General features: G+C 52.2%; 1 protein-coding gene across 2 annotated transcripts; it reads left to right on the forward strand.

Annotated features, from left to right (window-relative positions):
• The first annotated feature begins 1 nt into the window (after window position 1).
• On the forward strand, window positions 2-22,043 carry LOC144943141 (reticulon-1-A-like). Of its 2 annotated transcripts, XM_078870351.1 has the most exons (8): window positions 2-585; window positions 8,701-8,736; window positions 14,599-14,806; window positions 15,855-15,993; window positions 17,929-17,998; window positions 18,214-18,260; window positions 19,017-19,075; window positions 20,746-22,043. In XM_078870351.1, the coding sequence occupies exons 1-8, from the start codon at window positions 366-368 to the stop codon at window positions 20,786-20,788; spliced, it is 822 nt and encodes a 273-aa protein (XP_078726477.1). In that variant the 5' UTR covers window positions 2-365; the 3' UTR covers window positions 20,789-22,043. The 2 variants fall into 2 exon arrangements, with proteins under 2 accessions (XP_078726477.1, XP_078726479.1); XM_078870353.1 differs by lacking the exon at window positions 8,701-8,736 and having other exon boundaries at window positions 4-585.
• The last annotated feature ends 4,433 nt before the right edge of the window (window positions 22,044-26,476 follow it).

A 26,476-nucleotide genomic window follows, 5' to 3' on the forward strand; every position in this document is an offset into this window, starting at 1 on the left:
CTTGCGACATTTTTTTTCCTCTCCCGAGCCGATTTCATTTCCTGCGGGGCGCGGCGCATCTCTCTTCACACTCCCCTCCCTCTCTCTCACTCGCCTTTGTATCTCCCTCGTGAACCACCACCACCATCACATCATCGCCAACCACCATCGACGTCGCATTCCCGCCTTTGTCGTCCGTGCGATCCCTTTCGACCATTAACATCGACAACAACAATTCTCCATTTCGGTGGCCGCAGCTTTCGTCCGTTTCCATTTTCTTCGCCGCCGCCGCCGCCGCTGCTGCTGTTGTAGAGGAGCCTCATTTCCGTTTCGTTCCAACCTCCCTCGACTAACTTTCACTCCCGGGCACCGACGTCCGGCTCACCATGAGCGACGAGTCGAAGTCTCTGCTCGAACACGACGACGGCGGCGTCGACGTCTCGACCTCTCGCCCAGGAGCAATGGCAGACGGAGCAGCAGCAGCAGCAGCGACGACGACGCCAACGCCGCCGCCAGCCAAGCATGGCGGACACGGAGCCCCGCTCCCCGACTCCACCCGAGTCATCCCCGCCTGCTCCTCTTCCTCCTGCTCCGCTGCTCACGCAGGTAACGGGGAGTCTCGAGAGAAGGGCAGGGTTGCCCTTCTTCCTTCACCCTCTTGCTGCACCGCTCCCTGTTTCATCGCGCGGTGGCACGATGCGATCCCAACCTGGCCCACCAACCCCGCTGTTGCTGTACGCGTTAGGCCGATGCCTTGTCATCCCTTAAAGACAAGGTTCATTATCCGTAACACATTGCCAACCCCTAAAGATCCCCCCCCCCCCTTTGGAATTCACAATCCCACGAAACCCCACTTGTGTATGTTTCTTAGCCGCCCTCCTGACACCTTTTAAAATTCCATCGGGGGGGGGTCCATTGTAACCAATTAACCGTGGCCCCTCATCCCCTTAATTCCTCGTAAGCCACGATCCGTCTGCTGCTGGCTTGCCAACCACGTAAGTCATCCCGTTGGGATGCAATGCAGCAGTGGAGCCATGCGGTGTCCCCCACGCGGTCCGCTTTACCATACCGCGCACAGAGCCCACCTCTCTTTTTACCCCCTTGGGACCTCGTATCCCCAATGAGATTCCTTATTTTTCGCGTCTTATCCCCTTAAGTCGGGTAGCCCCCCCTTATGTATCCCCTTGTGTGCCCCCCTTTCCACCCTGGCCTCCATGATGGGTGGTGACCACGTGTGGTAGACCCAGAGCTGCTATTGTAGTTGTCTAATCTTTAAGTTATACTTTTGTTTATTAATTATCAGTATTAATCTGTCTTTTTCTTCCACGCGGGGATCAACTGAAATCCGGATATTTACAAACTCGACCAAAAAACACTGAATTAATTGACGCAAATGATGAATGTTCGAATATTACACTGTAATCTTAAAAAAAATCAGTCCTACATTTTAAAAGGGGAGATTCGTGCATGCATTCATGTTAATGGGAGGCGGTTTAAATATTTCGTAAAATTAACTAAATAACCATATGATTAGTTATAATAAATATAATTACCATATGTCCTGACTGTATAGGCCCACCCTGTATTTCCCCAAGGTCTCCATTTGATAAAATATTATTTTGGTTTGAATGCACTTAACTAATCGTACATGCAGCGCATCAATGTGTAAATTTTCTTTGTGTTAGTGTGTAGTAGTAGGCCTACGTTTCTCCATGTAAGGTTATGTATCCCATCGTTTGTTTCCCAATCCATGCCTATAGTTCTCTAAGTCTGGGGGGCGGGTTCTGTGTGTGTGCGGTCATTCTATGGCAATGGTTCTTTTTCACCTGGGGGTGCACGCATACCCTAGGGGTGCGAGATGCCCTTTCTGGGGATGCGAGACATGGCCTGATTTTGTTTAGAAGGTAAATCATCGAACACAAATTAAGCACGGGCGCGTAAGTACAACTACCTTGTTTCATCAAACCCTTTGCATTTATTAACAGATTTTTTTTTTTACAATTGATAACCAAAGCAGGTGCAAGGCCGGATTAAAGGTTAAGAACCACTGTTCTATACGCTGCAGCGTATACAACTGTGTTAAGGTCTGTGCGTGTCTAGGCTTATTGGTCTTCGTGTAAGTCTGTGACTTCTTTATGCAAGTACATCTGGGTCACATTGTAAGTCTGTGCGTCTAGGCAGTTGTGTGTTACAGTAAGTCTGGATCTCTCTGTGAGGTGAAGATTTAAGCACGTGTAAGCTGGTTTGCTGTACCTCTTTAATACCAGATCTCTCTTACAAAAGACCACTGTGCAGGTTGTAGATGGTGCTTGCGGGGGTGTTCACGTTTTAGGCGGTGCGGTGAACTCCATTGTTGTACTCTACTTGTATGTTCCCTGCCCCTCCCCTCCGTACCTTTGACCTTTGTCACACAAACCACACGGACCAGCGTGAGGAAGTATGCTCCAGCTTTCCCCGTCACCCTCAGCACAGTGCCTGCACGCCAACATCCGGCAGTGGATTTTGGTGTATTGCACAACGGATAATAATGTAATTATTATCCATAATTATTATATATTATACGTTGTATTGCCATGCGTTCGTTTGAACCCTGCAGCCGCAAGAGTTTTCTAGATTCTAGATTTGAAGCTTTCGTGACTGCAAGGATTCATACTCTTAGTTCTTTTGGTAAAGTCGCGTAGGTAAAAAATGAAATCTGGCTGTGACGGTCCCACCTGATGACGGAGACTTGTGTTGCCTCCGAAACGTCGTGATTTTATTGTTTTATCTTTATTAATTAAAAAAAAATTTTATTTCATTTTTTACCTACGCGACTTTACCGAAAGAACTAAGAGTATAGATTTCTAGATTCCCCACTTGTAAAAAAGGGAATTTGCGATAATTCGGTGAATCACCAGCGGAGTGAATCATTACCCCTCTTCCACGCGCGAGCGAGTACATTCTTCCAGACTTTGTACAACGAGTGAGCAGTTGCACCATAATTCCGCAGCCAGGCGTATCACCCCACACCCGTCCACAAGACCCAGTATGCTCGTCCTTCCACGTGTCCCACTCCTATCCCGGATCAATCTTCAGGTTGTACCCGCCGTCCACGAAGGGCCTTTATGGACTCGCTTCTGCCGACATCTCTCTAATCTCACTGTACTCGCCTCCACGCACTCTCCTATCTCTCCCCTTTCATCTCACTCGACTCTCCTCCACACCCTTGCCCAACCAACCCAAGGCTTTCTGTCAAAGCCCCCCCCACCACCAGTCAACTTTCACTCATTGGGAGGCTGCTCTGTCACCTTTGCTTCCCCCATGATCTAAAACACCCCGATCCACCCCCCCTCCCCCCAGCAGTTGGTGCTGATGGCTTCTTGTGCCTCGATTCAAGTCCAGTTTCCCCCCTTTTTCTTTCTTTCCTCTGCCCATGCTTTCTGGCTGTCCCCTATATTTGCTCTGTAAAAATACATTTTTTCCACGCCCTCCATCCTGTCCGATCTTGAGCTTTCTTCTTCCCGTCCCTGCACCCACCACCGCCACCACGCCCTTCCCTTCCTTCAAGTCGTCAAGTAGCACCATTCATCTGCCTTTTTGTTCTCTTTCCCAGCAGCCTTCCTCCAGACCTTCCTTCGCCAAGCTTTCACCTCTGAGAAATATCCCCCCACCCTTCCCCACCAATCCACATTTGCCCCTTGTTTAGGATTATTATAATGCGACTTCGCCTCCTTAACCTGCACCACAGCCGCCTAATTTGTCTAGTTTCCTCCATTCCATGCTAAAACTGGCATCTCAAGACCCGCCAGTCGTCTTCACGTATTTTTCCCCTGTCCGAGTCGCAAAACATTTTTTTTGGGCAGCTTGTAGGACACGACACTGCGTACCAGAATTCATAATTCTGCGTTGGCAGGGACAGTGGGGTGCGCAAAGCACACACAACCAAGAACTGAACGCATTCTTCACTAACAGCGCCCTGAAGAGGAAAGGAATAAATAGACGTGGTTTCTGGCAAAAGGCCCTGTTCACAGCAGGGAGATACTAAGGGGTTATTTTGACATCACGTGAACACAAATCGCATTGCCCTTCTTTCTATTTGACCGATTTTAGTGGGATGAGTTTGCGTTTTATCCGCACGAATCGATGGCACTTCCTTGAGACTGTTCAACAAACGATGTTCCCCTTCCCGCCCCCCCCAGTGCCGCATGGTGCAGTATCGTGGCCTTGCCAACATTGCAGGCTCTCTCGCGCGAAAGTGCCGAGTCGGCATTTAAACGCCATTCCGTCGGCCGCAGCGGCTGGCAGCTCTCCGCATCGGGGCGGGAATTAACTCGGCACGCAAGCGCGTGCGAGCGTAGGTGCACAGTGCAACGTCTTTAACATTACGCGTGCCGTCCTGGGCCTCCGTGACTGCACTGTGGAGAAAATCTTAGCAAGTCACAGATTTTTTTTAGTAAAAAATGAACATGTTGCATAAGTACACCGGCACTGGGATGAGAATGGTGGCTGGAGTGGGGTCCTGGCCGTGCCAAGGGTTAAAATTCACTTTGCCAGCCTTCAAAGGCCGCCTCAAAAGTCTTGCGTCTACACAATCCGTGTAGATAGATTGCACGGGAGGGAGAGAAAGAGGGTTTTTTTAAGCATTGTACACCGACTGTTGGGGCAAATGCTGTTAGTGAGCGCCTATCAAGGCCCCCGGCACTTTTGGGTGGACTTCGTAAGGTGCAGTGGTTCTCGCTCGACACTGCGAAAGCGACGATCCCAAGTTCCGTTCCTGACCACGCCCAATGGCAGTGGAGAGTGATCGCCCGCAGCAGTGTTTTGGGCCCTCCTCCTCGAAGACTGACGCAGCCTGGTGGGGGGCGAGTATAATATCGGCTCTTGGGAGATGATGGCGGCCGGGCGTGGTGCTGGCCCCACGGCCCTCTTCGTGAACTGCGCCAGCCTTAACACGTGCTCGCTTAACAGCATTTTCCCTTCAACGGTCCATGAATAGTCCTCTGGGGAATTTTTGTCTTTGTTATTTCATGTTTGTGTTATGTTCCGTGAACGAGTCCAGGCAGCCAAAACATCAACGCTATTACCGTTAAGTGTCCAATTATGTTTTCTGTCTCCCGTATTTATGCAACACTCGCGCACATACACACGTATAATTATACATTTAATGACATTTTTTTTTCCCTCGACTATATTGCGATCGTACTATCCGCAGGTCACGTGATGCCACCTCGTGGTCTGCGTCAGGCTGAAGTGCACTGATTGTTCCGCTGGCACTCGTGGTCACACGTCGTCCTGCTCCGCTGCCACACAAAGGCGCTGCTCTTAACGGCCGTCGGCGACGAGACGGCTCACATCGTACAGGGCGATCCATTTATAGATACCCCCTACAAATAGTATTGAGAAATTCCGATAGAAAAATCGAACTTTTATTTTTACTGCCCTCTACATCTCCCCCCCCCCCCCCTACAAATCTCAATTCACTTATTAAATACGTTTCCTCTCTGTGAGATACAGATCCGTAGCTTGGCCAGAGTTTCCATCGGCATTTGAGAAAACGGCAAGTAAGTGGGCCGAGTCTTTTAAGATGCCCAGTGGGTTATCTATAAATGTATCACCCTGTGTATTGCCCTCCCCCACTCCCTTCCCATGTCTGAAACGGTGTCAACAGCACCGTGCCGCGCAGAGCGACGCTTGGTGTAGCTGAGCGACGCCACCGTTGTCGTCGGATACATGCCAGTGAGTGGCACGACCTTTGCCCGATGATTTGATGCGTGTACATGTGCTTGCGATAACTGAACCTAACTGGCAGCCGTTGTGCAGCAGTAGCCAAAAAGGACTTCTGCCCCAATCCTGTAAAGTCTTGATTTTTTTTTCCTTCGTAAATTGTTTAGTTTTTTCACCTTCGCCCAAGTTTTATTCTCGCTGCGCTATCGCCGTCACATCACGTGACACAACCAGATGTGCGTTCCGAACTCCCGAACGGTTTTGCCCCGCCATGTTCGAGAAGGCCCGCAGAGGGAGCCCTCGTAGAACTACTTCCAAGATCCTTCAAAAGTGATGTTTTTTTTTTATCCACTTTAGCGGGGTGCTGCTGCTGCTGCAACGTTCCCACGCACCCTGGCCCAGACGGGGCTGATGGTTGTGCGGCGGTCAAATCAATAATTCATTAGCAGCGCTGGGATTTAGCCAAGTTAAGCTCTCAACCAAATGTAATGACAATGTGTGCGCGTGTTTTGTGCAGTTGGTCCACTGGGCTGGGGCGCCACCGACTCTACGCTTCAGAGTCTGGATTAATCGACGGCGGCCGAAACCCGGCTGCTAACCCACAGACCGCTGGCGGTGCTGATTTGGCGTCAATGACCCCTGAACCCCCACACACATGGCCACTTCTCTACAGTCGCCACATTCGTTTTGTTTTTTTCACAGGCGGACGATCAGATTGTGGAGGAGACCTCGGCAGCGTGTGCACACTTGTTCAAGAGGAACTTTGCTCCCGCGCCGGCTAGGCTAAGCACATTTAACGCTCCCGCGCCTTCGGTTTGTTCAGCAATGAATGCCGCTGGGCGTTTCCTCTTTATTTTGTTGTTTCTCCACGATGTGCATTTCGGGCACTCAAAGATCCCCTGGGCAACGACCTCGTAGGAGATGGAGCGATGATACGACTCGCGTCCATAACTTTGGTGGATAATCGCATCGACGCACTGTGGGAGGTGCTAGAGAGGCTTGGGAAAGCCTACATCCCGGAGTGGATTGACCAAGGCTGGTGACGATTATTATGATGAAAAATGCGATGGCATTATGGGTATAAATCATAAACTGGTATATCTCACTTGGGCATGGCATGTTGGCAAAATTGTGAAGTGTAATTGAGATATAAATGAGTTGTCCACCTGCTAGATGAGTGAGAATTTTATAAGACCTCTTGTCAATGCGCTGCTGGATGAAGGCCTCCCCCATGCCGTTTTGCCCATGGGGGCTGGTTGACCGTACCCTTCTTCACCATGCTGGTCACCACGGGTGGCCGTAACGGGGGGGGGGGGGGCGTCAGAAAGTTTATTGTGTTTATGCCCGTAGTTTATTGTGCCAGTACCTGTACCATGACTGGCACTGATAAAGGAGGAATGCTCGTAATCTACCACGGGGTCTGAAGTGCTCGGACAAACTGACTTTCCGTCCACGCTAGTGTGGTGATGGTGCATACACTTTGATTTATGCGCTCAAACCATCCCGACTCGTTCCATAAATGAGCCCTCTTTTCAAAATGACACTGAACGTTTATTATTATTTTAATGGTCTTGTCGTTCTTGACTGTGACGTTGCCGATCTTGTGACGCTGTGCCCCTCGTTATCACAGGGCTGTCCTAATATATTTTGTTACCTCCTTAGAGCGTCGTTTGGATGAGACAGGAGCTCTCGTGCTCCCTGCATGCCGCCGGGATTTTATAACGCGATGTAAAAATGACGCAAGATTTTTATCTCGCGTGGCTGCTTGCTTTGCTTTCCCCCCCCCACCACCTCCCGGCAGCCGGCATGCACGTGGCAATGTGGGAAGAGAGCTTTGTACAGTGCACTGTAATCACCCGACCGCACCCCGTGCCCAACCACCTGAGGTGCCGTTCGTTGTGTGACGATCGATGTGACGTTTTTGGCAAGGCCGGGCTGGCTGGCGGGCTGGCAGGCGCCGATACCTGGAGGCAAATTTGTTGGACGCAAACGGGCCGACTATTTTGGTCTGCTGACGGGGTTCGTTTCCCCATTGATTGGCGGCCTAATTGTCCTTGCATGGGTGCAAGGTTAGAATAATAGTTGGACACGCTTCGCTGGGTTTTATAGTTTTTGCTTTTTTAAACAAGGAAGCCTGTGTGTGTGTGTGCGTGCATATGGCCTTCATAGGTGCTCGCTCTAACAGCACTTGCCCCAACAATCTGTTAAAGGCTACACGGGGGATCTTTTTGTCTCGTCTTTGTATGATGTTGCTGCAATACGTTGTGTACAGCACATTCTCGTAGCTCTCACTCGCCGGTGCCATTACAATTGCAGTGCATGCTGCGCAAAAAGACACTTGGGATGCACATCGCGAGAAAAAATGAGACGTATTTGTGCAATATGTATTGTTTTTGAGAAGAGACAGGCATAGGTCGAGCATAGGAAGTTTGGAGAGGAGGGGGGAGGGTCAAGCACAGGTGGTTGGTGGGAGAGAGCTCAACTTGCGGAGCAGCAGAGCGACCTCTTGCCGAGCAAAGATTGACCCGTGCCTTCGGCACCAGTCAATCTTGTTGGATGAGGGGGTGCCCGGAGGGGGGGGCAGAGTGCGATGAGTGAGGTTAGGCAGGGGCGCGAGTCTATTGAAGACCTTGAAAGACGGTGGGTGGTGAGTGCCAACATCAACATTTTGTCTGGCGTTCCAATTGGGAGCCAACGACGGGATGGTAGACTCGCCCTTGATGTGGTCTCGTTTACGCCGGGTCGGGGGGGGAGGGGGTTGGAGTGAGGAGTCTGATTGACAGCGCGCGTTTTTGGATGGTCCTCTGAATGCTCCGGTTTTGACGTCGCCGTTCAAAGCCCGTCCGCGTGCGTGTGTCCGAGCGAGCAGCAGGCCTTTCCCCGCCGTTTCGATCCGCGACGCCCCCCCTCTGTGATGGATTGATCCATTCGATCGTCTGTCGTCGTCGGCGTGGCTGTGGGCGCAGTGCGATGTATATTTTTTTACGGCATTGTGTGTGTGTTTTCTCCAATCTGCAGGTTATGCCTGCCTAGCGCAGTGGCTCAAACCGCAAGGTAACGTCGTCAACGATCTTCTTTAGAAAAAAAAAACACCCCCAAGAGATCTGAGCACGGGTTAATTCCCCCCCCCACGTTGAATCTGTTCACTGTCGGTGGGAGGGGTGGCTCGGTGATGATCACACTAATCCAATCCTCACCTCATCCTTGATATTAACGACTCGCTGTAATCCTGATTAGCTCGCGTCTCTCACCAATGTGCACTGTTCGGTCGAGCACAATCTCCGCTCCTACCGTGGTTTCTTTCTCTTTCGAACGTGTTCGTAAATCTCTGACTGCGCTCTTTGTCGCCTTGCCAATTCAAATTGTTTCTGATGCTTTCCTTTCCCAATTGTTGTTTCGTGTTCTCATGCTTATAATGGAACCGCAAAGTGTCGTGTAGATAATCGTAATAATGTATGTACGGTTGAGCTTCTTTCGCACCGCTCGTAGCCAACCGTGCTAATCGGAGGTGCGGGGAAGGACAACAAACTAACTACAAATAATTATAATTACAACCATGCCCAGTGCACATTTGTGTTCGCTTTGCTTAGTCCATTCCACCGTCGTAGCATATTAGGCACTGACGATCAAGGCTTGTAGACGTCAGTCATGATTGTTAGCCTGTTCAAGCGATCGAACGTGATTTTGGAGTCCCCCAAATCGATTCCCAGAGAAACTCAAAAATTCCACGTGAATTTCTTGAGTGACAGCTGACGTGCAATCGCTTTTGTGATGATGACGGTGATGACGATCGTGATGATTCAAAGTGATCTGCTGCTCAAGTGATAGCGTTGAGGCGTTTGCTTGTATCCTATGTACAGCCCTGAGCCAGGTTTGGAAATTTGACTTGTACGTGGGGGAGCGGTGGCAAGTCTCTCCAAAGAACAACCACCACCGTTGACTTCCCCACAAAGTGGTACTCATTTTATGAACCCTCGGAGGAATGATGGGCTGAGTCCCCGAAAGCAGGATTAGAAACTCGCAACCTTCCGGTTGCTGATTTTTTTATACGACGATTCAAAGTGATCTGGTTGCGAGTTTCTCGCCCTGCTGCTGCTGAGCCACTATTTTTAGCAGCTGAAATTTTGACCCCGACCGAGAGAGGGAGAAAAAAAACTTTAAAAAAATACGTGGTGTTCGCACAAGGAGGGAGGCTTTAGTGGCCTTAAGTGGCGACTCGGCTGTGCGGGAACGCCTCGAGCGCATGACCGATTTACGACTCTGGAGGAATGCGATCAGACCTCCCAACGCCGAAATACCGCTCGCCCGAATCGCGGTGGGGGGGAAAAATTATCTAATCCGCCCGTTTGCTGTTCGGGCCACTTCACCGTCGGTAACCACACCCGCACGCACTGGCTGTTTGGAAAGACCTTCACTGGGTCTCTGGAGTTCACTCGCACGGCCCATCTACCCACCCCCCATTCAGCCCGATCGATGGGTCGATTTGCGACTCCGCGTTTGTGTTGCGTGTTTGCCATCGGCAGTCAAATTGGCGTTTCCAAGTTTAAAGTCGCGCCGAGCGTGAACCCGCTTGCGCTTGGAAGTCGGCAGCGGCGGTTGCGCGCCGCACACACGCACGCACTGCATCGTCTCCGCAGCGCACGTCAAGTAGGCTTTCTCACCTCGCTGGCTCACGGCCACGGAACGATATCCCGGTGAACGAAACGGCATCTTCGTTTCACCGCGCCCGCCGCTGCTCGCAACGATGGAACGCGGCTTGCCCGTTGGGACCAATTGATGCTTTCATGGCACACTCCAGATGCACGGGTTCTCGCGGGAAGGGTTACGTCAGCTATTTATTAATTCAGCGTGGCGAGATGTTATTTCCGTCGCCTGGTACGCAGGAGGGGTCGTGGGTTCAATCCCGACCCTGATGCACGCCTGTAGAGTTTGCTTGTTCTCCCTGTGGTCGTGTGGATTTTTCTCCCAGGTCCTCCGGTTTTTCCCCCTCCACATTTAGAATCGAGTATTTGGCTGCTAAACATTTCCATGCGTTAAGCCAACTTCGTGGAGCTAACCTTTGTGACCTGGACGCTTCTGATAGAGACCTATATAGCTCGTTGGACCTTACCTGGTAAAATATAAATAGTTTAATTTGAAACTTCCCTTCCACGTTTAGAATCAACACGCGTTTAGATTATTTGGCTGCTATAAATTTCCGCATGATAAGCCAATTCTCGTTGAGCTCAGTAGGCCTGAGCTGGTTAAATAGTACTCGTAAAAAAATTTCACGAATCAGCCTAATGGAGATGCAGACGCCCTTTAAGTCGCCGTGCCACCTCACCAACAGCTAAGTGTGGTGCCTTTCAGAAGAACATTGCCATGGACGCTGTCGTGCGTGCTCCCTATCCGTTCAGCTTTAGCTTTTTGTCTTCAGTTGCGTCGCCCCTCCCCGCACCCACCTCCGATGAGCACGGTTGGCTACGTACGGTGCGAAAGAAGTTCAACACACGACATAGAAACAGCTTTCCCCTCCCCCCCCGAGGCTGGCCTTCAGCCATTGGACTTGGCCGTGGACATAAGAGCCGTTGTGTAATGCCTTCCGCGAGAAGAAATGTGTTCCTAATGAGTTGCACTCGCTTAACAAGGTTTTCTTAGAGCCACGCTGTTGGCAAGCGCCCTCCTATCCGCAGCCCCTTTATCCGCTACACCTATTGGCTGGCCCCTAGTCGATCGTTGGTAATGACTTATCCGAATTCCGCCATTTCACAGCTTTCTGTGGATACGAGGAGTCGCCCGAATAGTGGTGGGAATATTCATCATCCTGTGAGCCCACGCTCATTCACCGATAACGAGTCGTCCGGAAGTGGTCTCCCAGAAGTGCAAACGATTCGTCCTGATACGAAGGGTCGCGCAGATGTGGCGACCAAAATCCCATCGTGAGCGTTGACCCGCGTGCAACTGAGAAGCAAGGCTCTTTTGCGGATGGGAGGATCTGCCGACAGCAACCCCTTCACACGTCAATGCAGATATTGGGGTGTTACTTAAATGTTCACGAGATGGCCACAGCCCCCACTCCACAACTCTCCACCCCCGGGCCGTGTGGTAGCTTCGTCCGGCTTGGTATCCAGATCCCCCGTGGGGTGCGGCGACATCCCCCCCCCCTCCCCCCCCCCACTGGCAAATTGGAACAATTAAAGCGAATGTGGCGGCGGTGGTGGCGCGGTGAGAAAGTAAACAAACACGTTTATATATTTTTGTTATTTGTGAGCCAACGACCGCACCCTTGGCGCTAATTTGCGGCGGTGACGCCATCCGTTGCCCGCGTCATGCCGTTGTCCAGAGAAGAGAGGCCCGTACGATCGTTTGCGACCTGTGCCCCCCCAACCGACCTGCGTCGCGCGCACGTGGGCGCACGTGGGCACGTCGATGAGCTGTGGGTGGACGTGCCGAGTGCTGTAGCCGGCCGTTGTCACACCGCCTCCCGGCCGATAGACGGGCCGGACGTGTCGTCGTCGGCGACGTCCCAGCGCGAATGGATGGCCACGATTGCCAGGAAGGGTGGAGAGTCGTTCTCTAGAAGAGCCGAGGATTCGTTGGTGCTGCGGTGGAGCGATGTTAGCTTTTAGCCTGGTATACGGGAGGTTGTGGGTTCGATCCTGTATATTTGCAGTTTGCATGCCTCTCTCCCCTTGGTCACGTGGATCTTTCTCCGGGTCCTCCGGTTTTTCCCTCCACATTTATAAACATGCGTTTAGAGTATTTGGCTGTCGTAAATTTCTAAAAGATAAGCCACTTCGTTGAGCTATCATTTGTGGCCAGGTTGCTTCTGAAAAATAAGCTACATAGCTCAGTGGGCCCTCAACCTAGTAAAATAAAAATAGATTTTAGTTTATAGTTTTAGCTGTCACGAGGGCAGTGCTGCCCAGAATTTCCCGGAGGGGCCCAGAGCTGAAGGCCTGGGGCATAATGCCACCACGTGTTGTACGCCGCCCAGGGTCATTTCCCCCCCCTCTCCCACACCTCTGGACGTCCCAGCTTGAGGGCAACGTCGGCGCAAAGGTGCGGACGGCACCTCTGATTAAGCACGGTTGGCTGCGCGCAATGCGAGAAGTTCAGCGTGCATCCACGCGCGAAGCGCCTGCGGCGTGCATGGGATGCGGCTCCAGCGGCGCCTGAAAGCCCGCCGGCGTGCCTGGGGAAGGAGGGACGCGCGGCTCGCGACCATCGCTCGCTCGCACCGGAGCAGCGTGGGGCTGTCCGCCAAACGGACAGAGCCAGTCGAGGGAGAACGAGGGCGGAGAGAGATAACGGGTTCGCTAAGAGAGTGGCGGCGGCCATGGCCACGCGAGAAAACCTCGTCAAGCACAAACCCTTCCCGCCGGGGGTCTCCGTGCGAGCGCGCGTCTCGCGAGCGCGCGTCTCTCGGGCGCGAGGCTGCGCCATCATGGCACGAATCTTCAACGAGATTGGGCCGGCGCGTGGTGACGGATCTTCCAAAGCGTGCGAGCCCGTCAATGCGACGGGACGGTGGCGATTTGCGAGCCGCGGCCCATTTAGTTGTTGCGGCTTGGGATTTTTTGTTTTTCCCTTCCGCCGTGTCGAGAAAGCCGAGACATTAATAATGCACGCTGAACAAGGTGTAGGGCGCACTCTCGCCGGCGATCGTTTGGCCGCCCGCCAGCTCACCCCGCCGGCTCGCGCCGGAAGTCAAAGCGTAATTAACGGCCGCACTTTCACATCGGCGGTGCGTTGGGGGTTCGGAACGGCGGATTTTATATAGGGGCTGTGTTAGCTTGCGTCATTTTCCACACGACCTGCCACAGAGAAATGTAAATTCACATGGTATTTAAAAATATATATTCTGAGCCGTAATTTTCACCTACAATTTAGTCCGACACCAAAATGTTATGTTTCCGCGGTCTATACGTGACCGGACTGAGCCAGCAAACTGGCGGCACTTGACAACCCGGTATAATCGCAACAAGAGCCTTACGCCTCTGGGAGTCTATGGCTCCGTCGGTCATTGGTGAGCATGCCGAGACCATTGTCTGGCTACACTTGAACCACGGTTAATCGCCAACAACCGTAACCCGGATTCAAACCAAGAGTATCGGCGGTGCGAGTTCGGCGCTCTGACCTCTGACCCCCCGCCCCCCATACCCCCGTTCATGAGCCTTCGATCCACGTGGCGACTTCACGATCCACGTGGCGATGTCACGATCCCCCGGAACGCGACGCAGCCCCACGTTACGTTGCGTGCGAGCCCTCCCCCAGTATAGGATAAGCGCAACAGTTTTCCCAACGTTAGCGACGCGTGAACTGCACGCTGCGTGCATTTGACTATTGTTACTTGGCCCGTCGCGTAACCGCCAAGTCATAACAACCGCGGTGGCGGCGGCAACGGTGGGAGCGGCCTTCATCTCGGTCGTTCAACCCGTGGCACCTTGGTAAAATAAAAATAAACTCGTTTAAAAAAGTTTTTTTTTAAATCAACGGTTTTATTAACAAATTCGTTTAACTCACGGTCGAGAAGTACGTCAATGGTGCCTGGGACACGCGGCGCCTGCTTCGTGTGCGAGCCGATTCCACAGTTTAGAGCGTTTTTGACCTACACAAAAATATATATAAATAATAAGTCGTCCATACAAAAATGTAAATTGCTTTAAAATAGCGAATTAATTGATTAATTGATGCCGATTTTAATACGGGCATAAATTGTCGCCAGATCCTGAGTACGTGTGCAAAATGTGGTATTGATTGAACAACGAGAAGTGGGCGGAATTTTGATTACAAGATTTGACCCAGACAAACAGGAATCAAGTTAAGTTAAACCGTTGAAAAAGTAGCTTGTAGTTTAGTTAAAAAACTTTCTGATTCCAGTTTCTCTTGACCCCCCCCCCCCGTCAAACTCCCTCTCCACCACGCCGCCCACAGCCCTGGACCTGCTCTACTGGCGCGACATCAAGACGTCGGCAGCCGTGTTTGGTGGGAGCCTCCTGCTGCTGCTGTCACTCACGCAGTTCAGCGTGGTGAGCGTGCTCGCGTACCTCACCCTGGCCGTGCTCTCCGTCACCATCAGCTACCGCGTCTACAAGTCCGTGCTGCAGGCCGTGCAGAAGACCGAGGATGGCCATCCCTTCCGGTGAGATTGGGAGGGCGGTGGGTTGATTGGGAGGGTGGGGTGGCCTACGCCCGGTTACTATGACAATGTTGACGGCTGCCGTGCGCCGATGTATGCGTGCATGTTGAACTTCTTTCGCGCCGTACGTTGCAAACCTTGCTAAAATCTGGAGGTGTCGGTAACTGACGGTGATGTCCCGATGGTGCCGGGCTTGGGCGCATTTTGAAGAGGCTGCGGGAAGCGTCGGGAAGGCTCCGCCGGTCGAAGGTCGCGGGACAGACCCAGGTGTTACGGGCTAACTGACCGAGACGACTGGCACGCACCTGCGCAAAGACAAAGATCCCCTATTTAGGTCCAGTATGGTGCACCTATGAGGTGGTTTGGCCATCGCCACACCCGGCTGCTTTGTGTCCCCTAGTGGTAGACCTTATCAGGTGCTCCTTTTAAGGGGGAGGCCTATAACTTGCACCGCGAGCTTTCGCGATTGGTAAACGCACCATGCAGGGAGCGACGATTCGTTTTGAGCTCGTGATTTTGGGTGGTGCCTCTGTTCCACGTTACAGAGCGAGTGCCGAGTCGCACTACGATAGGAATCTTACACACACGCGCGAGTGTGTGTGTGCGCGCTTTGAATGCCACGCACTGTTACAGTTAGCATCGCCGCTCGGGAGACAAAGGCGGCCGGGCGTGGTGCTGGCCAACCACGCACCCTCGTGTGCCTTGCCGGCCTTCGTAGGTGCTGCTCGCTCAACAGCACTTGCCCCCAACAGTCTGAAGGCTATAACGGGGGAACTTTGTCTTTGTTCCACACGTCGTCACAGTACACCGATTGCACGTCGCCAGTTAGAAGATTCTACGACCCTTTTGTCAATCCGCTGCTGGATGAGGGCCTCCCCCACGCTGTGCAGGTTGTGGGGGTTATTCAGCCATACTTCCCCACCCCCCCCCCCCACCAACCGCGACGGGTCCGTCGATTTTCTCTTGTGACTCTGCGCGCATCGCGGTGCCTTGGCGGCGTGGGGGTAGCGGACGTTGACCGCGATTGCTGCTGCGCCTTTGCCACCTGCAGGGAGTACCTGGAGGCGGACCTGGCCATGTCCCCCGAGACGGCCCAGAAGTACGTGGACACGGCGCTGGCGCACGTCAACTGCCAGCTGCGCCGCCTGCGCCGCCTCTTCCTGGTGCACGACCTCGTCGACTCCATCAAGGTGCCCGGCGCGAGCGTCACATCGAGCCGTCCGGCATCACCCGGCACCACCAAGCGCCACACCGGATGCCGGCAATAGCGTGGAAGCATGAGAGCGCACCGCTAAACCGGTTTACCCATTCGTCGTCGGTTCTGCCTTTCCTCGTCATCGTTAGCAGTACCAAATCGCTATACCCAAGCTATCTGTATCATCGTTGGTAGCGGTCATATGGCACCGTGAACAATGTCAACGTTCACGGTGATCATCGTCGAGGTAGCCAGGTCGCTGTCGTACCAACCGCGATCCTGGGTTCAGAGCGCGTTGTCAAGCGTAGAAAGGTGATGGTCTCAGCCCGACCATCAGTGGCTGTTACCAAAAGACCATCATGTTCAACTTGGTTCTATAGACGAGTTGGATTCAACAAGAATGACAACGTCGGCTGGATAAACATTACCTTGGTGGACTAAATGTCATTACAAGGGACCCCCAGAGGTAGCTCTGCCATATCTACTTCAGTGGGCTGTTCTCACACACGAATTGCCACACTTTGTTGTGCGAGAGTTCCAAATAAAACGTCGGCATCAGCCATGGTCAGTGCACTGCTGAATGAAGGCTTCCCAAAGCCGATGCGATTTTGAACGATCCCCCCTCTCCCGCTCCAGGCCACCGTGTCGATAGCAACAATTGGGAACAAAATGTAGACATCGATCTTGGCTCTAAGAGCCTCTTTGGACAGAGCTGAGAGCATCGTGTGGTCAAACGTGGTGGTCACGTGGCATGCAGGGCATGATGGGAGCCGCGCCTTTCTGATTATTTATGAGCAAGCATTTGCGTGACGTTTCGCGTTCGGTCCACGAAAGGTGCCCTTCAACGTTTCGGGTGTTGGGTTTTTAGCAGCGGGTGCTGCGCACGGCAAAGACAAAGTCCCCCCCCCCCCCCCCCCCCCCCCCCCGTGTAACCTGAACAGACTTTTGGGGCAAGTGCTGTTAGCGAGTCGCACCTGTGAATGCCGACACGGCACACGAGGGGGTGGGTGGCCAGCACCCGCGCCAGGCCGCCTTTGTCTCCCGAGTGGCGATGTTTACACACTGCACCGGGTACTCGTTTGAGGCCGAGTCGACCGAGGGGAGGCCCAGGGACCGGTCCAGATAATCGGATAACCGTCACCGATGTTGGCCATGAGCGGGGGAATTCGAACTCGGGTCGCCGGTTTCGTAGCGCCAACACTACGCTACCGCTCCCCACACTGCGCCGGGTGAGCACGTGGGAACACGCGCGCACTGTGCGGCTGTGTGCCCGTTGCCCGGCCACCGTAAATCACTTGGGGGCCCCCCGTGAGACGGCGGGGCGGGAAGGGTGCCAGCACGCGCGTCTGGGCGTCTGGGCGGCTGCCACTTTGGTGTCGTGCACGCATGTGGCGAGCCTTGCAATTGAGCCGCTCCAATTTTTTTTATCCTGGCGTGGAAGTCGCCCCCCCCCCCCACTCGTTTAAACTAAAACAAAACTATTTTTATTTTAGCAGGTAAGGCCCACTGAGCTGTGTAGCTCGTTTTCAGAAGCGACCTTGGCTATCACAAGTGAAAGCTCAACGAAGTGGCCGATCATCACGTGGAAATGCATAGCAGTCAAATGCTCTATAAACGCACGTTGGTTTTAAATGTCGAGGGTAAAAAAAACGGAGCACCCGGAGAAATGCAAACTCCAAATATACAGCTGGCGTCAGTCAGGGTTTGGATCGAACCCACGACCTGCATACCAGGCAACCATTGCCGACTTTATAGACTCCTGGGTAAATGACAAGCATCATAATATCAACAATAATTTTGCTGTGAACGTTTAAGCCGAGGTTGAGTTTGCTGCCATTCGCGTTTGGCAGGGTGAGGAGGGAGGGGGGTGGTGGGAGGTGGAGGTGGGGGGTACGTGCTTTGATGGACGGGTGTTCTCCGTTTTCCCCAGTTCGCCGTTGTGCTGTGGCTGCTCACCTACGTGGGTGCCCTCTTCAACGGCCTGACCATCGTCATCCTCGGTAAGGCGGAAGTCCGATCCCGCGTGGAGTGGGGAAAACCTACAAAAAAATAACTAACAGCCTCAAGTTCAATCTGTTGCTTGGATGAGAGTACGTGCATCTTACCTTGCCGTGCTCTCGTATTTGCATTTATATGTCCTGTACAAGGCAGTGTTGATGTGAGGAGTGTGCCGCGTTTTTCATAACGTCCTTTTTCGCCTTTTCTGCGTTCCCAGCTTTGATCGGCGCGTTCACAGTCCCCATGGTCTATGAGAAGTACCAGGTACGTGTGAATTAATATTCTTGAACCCGAGCCGTTCTATACGGATGTGCCTCTGCCCTCTTGTCCGATTGCATCACCGATAAAAACATTTTATCATGAAGGCTGGCCAACCGGCTGTGGTGGCTTTTTGAGGTCGGAGCGCCGAGCTGCGTGACTGCGCACTGAGATATCCTGAGTTCGACTCCAGACAGCCGCTTGTGATTAAGCCCGCACCTGCCCGAGTCATCGATGATTGCACGGGGAAAAAAAACGTTTATTAAAAATTAGTTTTTCCACTTAATTTGGTAGATTCCCCCCGCTTCAGGCCGTAATCCAGCAGTGGATTGACCAAGGGGCAAGGACCTGGAATGGAGGTCGGGGTGCCACGGTGGCGAGACGTTAACTACCTCGTCTGGTATACAGGAAGTCGTGGGTTCCATCCCGACCCTGATGCCTGTATATTTGGAGTTTGCGTGTATCTCTCCCCGTGGTTGCGTAGATTTTTGTCCTATTCCTCTGTTTTTTTTCCCTCCAGATTATTTTGCTGCTATAAATTTCCACGTGATAAGCCGCTTTGTTGACCTATCATTTGTGGCTGAAAATGATCCGTACAGATCAGTGGGATCTTACCTGGTAAAATTTAAATAGTTTAGTTTAATTTATGTGTTTTATTTCTGCCGTTGCCTGCGTCTTTTATTGGGTTTACGTGGCCACTGCGCTAATCCGTTTGTGTCGTCAACCCCACACCCGCCCTCTCGCTCCCCCCCCCCCCCCCAGGTTCAGATCGACCAACATGTGGGGATGGTGCGGAAGCACGTCGGCGCGGTCGTTGAAAAGTGAGTCGCTCGCTCGCCATATCGCGACGGGCACGCGCCCTGCTCACCCCACACGTAGATCCCTGCCCGTGGGTGCTGCCGTGGCGGCGAGATGGTAACTACCTCGCCTGGTATACAGGAGGTCGTGGGTTCGATCCCGACCCTTTGATGCCTGTCGTATATTTGGAGTTTGCGGTGTCTGTCTCCCAGTGGTAGCGTGGATTTTTCTCTGGGTCCTCCCCCTGTTTTTCCCTCCACATTTAGAACCGACGTGCGTTTAGAGTATTTGGCTGCTATAAATCTAATTTGTCACCTGGTTGCTTTTGAAAGAGCTGTAGAGCTCAGTGGGCCTTACCTGGTAAAATAAAATAAAAATTTTAACAGTGGTCAGCACATACTGGCTCAGGTGCTGGCAGTCATCTCAGTCGGTCAACCCATGGCACCTGGGTCTATCCCGTGACCTCCTGCCAGCGAGCCTTCGACACCTCGCGTGGCCTCAAAGTGCGCAAAGCCTGGCACAAGCGCCGTGATGACGTTGCCGCCACTTCGTGGCAAATGTCGATTCGAAAAAAAAACAATAAAATAACTATCGGTACCAAGGCTCCCTCAAGGGCATGCCGGAGGGCATGTGGCACAGTTTTGTGCCAGCTATCCTCGAGTGCGGTCGTGTCGCTACAGTTCTCTGCGGTGAGTACAATGTCTTTTGAAAACAGCGGCGCTACGCCTCTCTAAATAAGCCGCTCGTGCGTTCCGAGATTCAGCGGTGAACGGGACCCCCACCCTGCAACCTGCAGATGTCTCTGAGCGGGAAAGGGTTAATACCTTAATATCCCTGCATCCTAAGAGGGGCAGGCCGCCGCATGCATCGCGCCCGTACCCGTTGCCGACATGCTGCAGTTTATTTGCAGTCTGCTCTTGGGCGAGCGTAAGGTTACACGCCGGCGCAGATGATTGATGGTGGATTCAGGACATCGTGAATAGACCTACCGTGTCTTTAAATACGGTGCCCGACGTGCACTGTAGCGTTCTCACGATGACAATTCAACACGACCTTAATGCTCGTAGCTGGATGAAGGCCACCCCATGTCTCGTCACCCCGTGGGGATTTTCACTGGCCATACTTCGCCGCGCGGGTTGTGGCGAAGGGCGAGCGGGGAGCAGCAACCGGTTCTAGGTGCCGCACTCGCCAGCGGTGTCGTTGCCCCCGTGGCCGGGAATCCAAGCGCTCGTTTCCGGCTCCGTAGCGCGGCACCCAAACTGCTGTTTGCCAACCGCTTGCTACAAATTTGCACGTGATCAGCCACTTCGTTGAGCTGTCTTGTGTGGCCTGGTCGCTTCTGAAAAAGAAGCTCATAACTCAGTTGGGCCCTTACCTGGTAAAATAAAAATAGTTTTTTTTGTTATTTCCTTACCGTTTCCTATACTTTGCACTCCTATCGTAGTTTTGTATTGTTTGCTGCTGTAACGTTCTTACCCGCCTCTAATGGACATCTTTAATAGAAAAAAGATCTTTATAGCTTGTCGGATTCCTCCAGTATAAATCAATATCCTGATGCGATTCTGACATGTTTGCGAATGCGTCGGTCATCGGCAGAATGTTGCACCCCGCTTCTTTTGTGTCCTTGATGCGATGATGAGATGCAAGTGAAATTCACGATTGCGTCTCTCCCCCTCTCTATCATCTTTTGCAGAGTTCAAGCTATGATCCCAGGAGCCAAGCGAAAGCCCGAGTAAAGCTGAAACTAAGAAAAGCGCACATCCGCAGCAGATCGCAGTTGTCTTCTACCGTGCAGCAGTGAGCTTTTAAAACAACAAAAAAGTCAATAAAATAAATCGGCAATGAGTACAATAAACGAAATAAGCAGAGTGGCGTACGTTTGACACGAAAGAAGCGCAGCGTGGCTCTTTGTGTGCGCGCAAATTTAGACCCCCCACTCCCCCCCCCCCCGTCCTCCTCCCCGTGGATTTTGTGAGCAACTTAAAAAGCCGGCGAAGTCGGTCTGTGTGTAAAGATTCCTTTGGTGGCGTCTGTGCCCTTGCCGTGGCAGGGCACGGGCAAGTCTCCGCGTGTGGCACATTTAAAACGCTCTTCTCACCAGATTACACTTTTTTTCTCCCCCCCCCCCCCCCCCGTTTGTGTTTTTGTTTTGCCTTATGAGAATTGTAGCTGTCGAGCTTGTGTGCGTGCGCGCGCGTGTGGGTAACGTTGCATGCCTCTCTAGCGTAGGTATAGGGTAGGTAGGTCGGTTGCAGCACGTACACAGAAGACGATCGCGCTTAACTTTAGCAATCGGCCAGAGCAGGGTCCATACCCGGACAGTCGTTTAAAGCGCCGCGGCAAAGACCGCCCGCACAACTGCTTTGCCCACAATCTGAGCGAGTCGTTGCGGCGGCGGCGGCGGCGGCGGCGACGACGTTGACCGGCGCGTTGTCCGGGCAATCCGCGACCAACCGAGAAGAGACCCGTAGCCCGCAGATTGCGCGTCGTGACGGAATGCGTCAAATTAGCTCCACATTGCCGTAGGAGATCATTTGAATGCTTTGAGTGTCTGCTGCAGGCAACCGGTTGCACGGATGTCCCACGTGTTAGTGGTCCGGTTGCACGCAACCAAGCATGCGCAACCGATTGCTTGGCGGGGGGGGGGGGGTGTGGGACGCGGCCGAAGAGCTTCGCTATCAAAGCGGCAGTGTGTGATTAGTAAAAATCCGGCGGCTCGTGTTTTTCTGTTGTTCGCTCGTCGTGATCGTATCCCCCCTCCCCACCGCTGTGGTTAGTGCCATGAGTCGTGACCACTAGGCTTAGAACGGTAGATTTATTAAGGCTTTAAACACCGTGTGAAACTCCGCTAGCTTCTGATTTGATGTTAGCTCTCTCTCGCGCTCGTCCAGCACAGAGGTGTTTCGGGGTGTGCGTCGACAAATTAGCTGACGAGATCTGGCTCCTGTACCCGCGTTGCGTGTCGCCAATAAATGTTCGTGTCTACCACCGCATTGGGGGTCCCCCCCGCCGCGTGTGTGTTTTGTCGCGTGCGATTCGATCTGCGGTTGACGATTTACGGTCTTGGTTTTAATTCGCGTTTTCCCCCGGATGTATTGCTTAACGGTGCCGACCGATGGTGGGGGGGGGGGCGAGTAAAAACTGTCCAGGATTCGCGTGCGTGGCACGCGCCAGAAATAATTGAAGGCGTCCTTCATTTCAGGCCTCGGTCCGTCGACGCAGTCGTCGCCCACTTAACCGACCTCAAAAAAAGTGGTCAACGGTGGAAAGAAACCGTTATCCTCTTGGCCCATGTTCAAGCGGTCGATTAGATTTTACCCCCACCAGGGTGTCCCCACACCATCAATGCGGTCTATGCATGCGCATGCACGTGCCGCAACTTGCACAACAGCTGTACTTTGCGCAGCTGTTACCAGAGAAACACGTGGCAAGGCAGCGATGTCCTCGTGAAAAATGTTTTTTTTGCGGGTCGGCGAGTGGTGGTGTTCAAGCCTTCCTCACCAGGTGAGAGAACCCATCGACTTCACGGCTCTCTTGCAAGAGAGACCTGGCTTCCAACACCCAAAGACATCGATGGAAGAAATTGCCAACAGATGAAACTTATATCCTATTTGCAGTGGCTTTAACCGCTTGGAACTCGCACTGCGCTGTGAACCTGGTGACCCGAGTTTGATCCCTACCCACAGCGAACAGTGGCAGCAGTGCTGGGCTCCCACCAGACATGCTTTTGTTCATGTCACCAATGTTGGCTTTCATGTTAACAAACATGAATGCGAGTGGGGGCGCGCTATGCTACGAATCCGGAAATCCGAGTTTGATTCCCACACAAGGCCACCAACGCGCCAATGACAATTATCTGAACTGGTCTTGGGCCTCCCCTAGGTGGACTCGGCCTCAAATGAGTACGTGGTTCGGTATATAAACATTGCCATTACGGAGACAAAGGCAGCTGGGCGTGGTGTTGATGACCCACCCCCTCGTGTGCCGTGCCGGCCTTCATAGGTGCTACTCGCTAACAGCACTTTACACGACATTCCGTAAAGGCTATACGGGTGATTTTTGGCTAAGTTGGGCAATTAATCTTGATTAGAAGCTTTCGTGACTGCAGGAATCCATACTCTGGTTCTTTCGGTGAAGTCACGTAGTTATAAAATATATCCCGACGTTTCGGGCGCAACACAAGCGTCCGTCATCAGGTGGGAAAGCTTGGTCTGCTGCCGAGGCAGACTGTTTTAAAAGGCCAATTAACTCTGTTGAAATAATTTAACGAGCTGTTCGTCCTGGATCCTGTAATGGACTGCCTGTTTACAGGAAGAGCACCGATCTGTTAATTAGTTTTCGTGATTGTGAATCCGTTTGGGCCTTACCCTGTGTTTAATTAGTGTCGTCCAATTGCCTCGCGAACGCTGCTGTGCGTTGGACACCCACCCCCTGGTGTGTCGGTGCCGGCCTTCATAGGTGCTACTCGCTAACAGCACTTGCCCCTACAAGTCTGTTCAGCCATAATAGACTTTTTTTTGGGTTAGATCGCATAAATATATAAATGTGTCGTTAAAGCCCGCCACCACCCGACACAGCCAACTAGTAAGGGTTGTCACGTAAACAGAACGTGGCCAATTCGTCACTCGTACAGCACAGCGGTGTGTTGGAGAGCCAAGCCACAACATTTACAATCCGAGTACGACGTTTCGCCAGTAATTACAACTAGCTTCATCAGGCGACAGCCAGATTTGTGGAGAAGTCTTACGGTTTCGTTCCTTATATCGAGGCGGAGATGTGGTGACCACACATATAATCGGAGGGAAAATAACCGCGCGGCATAAAATAAATCAATTAAAACATTGTCCAATCAATATTAAATAAATACAAATTCCAGTCACAAGTTTGTTCGGACAAATTAAAATTAAGTTACAGAAATGTGGTGGCAGTCGCTCCTTTGATTCATGCACGGCAGCAGCAGGAATGAAACGGTTCACAGAGTAATTCAATGATGCAGGGAGAACATCGGACCGTCCATAAATGACGTCACGCACCTGGGGGGGTGGGGGGGAGAAATGTGACGTCACATCAAAATGCGCAACTTTAAATAAATATAGACAACACGTTCTACTTTATTAAATAGACTTTTTAATCAATGTTTTCTCCTACAACATCAGAGTGCAGCGCCACATTAAATACGCACTACAATGACAATAGTTTAAAGAGATTTGAAGCATGTTTTTTTTTGGGGGGGGGGGGGGCAGAGCTTTGTGACGTCATATTTGAGGGGGGTCTGACTTTGTGACGCCGTGTATCCAGGGAGGGGAGGGGGTCAAAAATCGTCCAAAATCGCGTGACGTCTTTGTGACGTCATATTTGAGGGGGGAGGGGGGGTCTGACTTTTTGTGACGTCGTGTGACAAAGGGGGGAGGGGGGGCGTAAAAAATCGTCCAAAATCACGTGACGTCATTTATGGACGGACGGCCCCATAGTACTTTGTTCCCAGGTGCGAGTTGTATCGGGAGACGAATGAGAAGGGACTGCGTGCCTTCTAGAACACTTTAGCAGTCGTGACGTTGACGGACGAGGGTTCGCGCCACGTTGTTTAGATCATTTGCGCTGAGTCGGGTGTGTCCTCAAAGTGGATTGGATGAGAAATTAATTCTGATAATCCACGCAACTGACAACATTAATCATCGTGGAGATGGCGATTACAGATTTACATAAATTACGCGAATATGAGCGTATGGGGAATTAATGTGAGTAGCGTTGCAAAGGGTAATCTGTTTTCAGATCTTTTTCAAATAATTAAAAAATGGTACTGTAATGATAGCAAATTTCTTTTTTGCACAGAAGCCCCGCTGAATATCAAGCCTTCCGAAGGATCTGTCTGGTACGTTGGGGGGCATTTGGCCAATTCCATGAATTAGTTTTTGGCTGCGATTCTAGCCGCCACCATCGTCAGCCGTTCGATGAAAACAAAGAAGAGGTTTTACTCTCTCTGGCAGTAAAACAGGAGTTGTGTTAAGATGCGACAACACGAAACAGAAACCCTTTGCAAGGAATCATGTCTGCATTAACCACATGCACTTGCGGTGAGCATCACTGCCCACTACTACCATCACCTCTCGCAGCAACCTCCACCGTCAACAGTGTGAGTGTGTAAAGCGAGGTGCAAAGATTACTTGGCAGCCCTTTAATACTGGTAGGAACCCACTGGTTCCACCAGCCCACAGGGGATTATTGTGTCCGTCCGTCGTGCAGGGAGGGGCTGGGTGGGGAGAGAGGGGTGGGGCTGGGTGGGGAGGGTGGGGGGTGGGAGGGGTGGGGCTGGGTGGGGAGGGGCTGGTCACCCCGTGGTGCCCTTATAAAACTCAACGTTTAACCTACTCACGCCGGCTTGTGCCCGCACTCACAGTCGGCCATATTTGCGGAATACACCACGCCGCCGTTGGCCCTGGCCATTGACCGAGCAACCCAACGTCCCTACCAGCTCCCTCCGCAGGAATGTGTTTGGTGTAAACCCACCACCAGCACCGTCGTTGTCCTCTACGAGTACCACCACTCCCATCAACATCAGCTGTCCCGCCCATGCTGATGACACTTGGGCTACGCCCATTTCAAACCTTTATAAACAGTTTGCCTTTAGAGGCTTAACCCCCCTTTTCCATGATGACGACCGCTTGTGTTGCGATCGAAACGTCGTCGTGTTTTTTTGTTATTTTCTTTGAACCTATCTACGTGACTTTACCGAAAGACCCAAAGAATATGAATTCCTGCAGTCACGAGAGCTTTAAGTCAAGACACAGGAGGTGTTCAGCTGTTCAGACACCAAATAGACACCTATTGCGAAGCATCGAGTCTGCATTAACCACACAGGCTTGTAGTAAAACATGCATACACACGTGTTTTGACAGAAATGTGTGCGTTGTTCTTGAAACTGCAGGATGTATTTATTTGGCGCCTGTAGTACTGTGGAAAAGGTTCAAGCGTACATTATTATTATCATCATCTTGATACCGGGAAAAATGGGGTCTCGAAAATATTACCCATACGATGAATCTACTGCCGGATGAAGTGCTCGCTCACGCAAGCCGTGAAGAAGACTGCCAAGTTGGGCTTCGAGTCAAATATGAAACGGAAGACGCGGAGAATCCCACCGCCACGTGTATGAAGTTGGTGGGTGTGGGTGGGGGGGGTCACACTCACCACTGCAGCCACGTGGCCACACCTCCGAGCACCACGCCGCATTGTCTCGGCAGCATTGGTTCAGCCACGGGCAAATTATCGGTTACTTGACGCTACCCAACACCGACGCTGGGGATTGGCTTTGTGTTATACTGGTAGGAACCTCCTGGTTACATCAGCCCACAGGGGATTATTGTGTCCGTCCGTCCGTCGTGAATCCAAAAATGGGAGGGGTGGGGCTGGGTGGAGAGGAGAGG

The sequence above is a fragment of the Lampetra fluviatilis genome, chromosome 30, assembly GCF_964198595.1.
Source record: "Lampetra fluviatilis chromosome 30, kcLamFluv1.1, whole genome shotgun sequence".
Classification (NCBI taxonomy): domain Eukaryota; kingdom Metazoa; phylum Chordata; class Hyperoartia; order Petromyzontiformes; family Petromyzontidae; genus Lampetra; species Lampetra fluviatilis.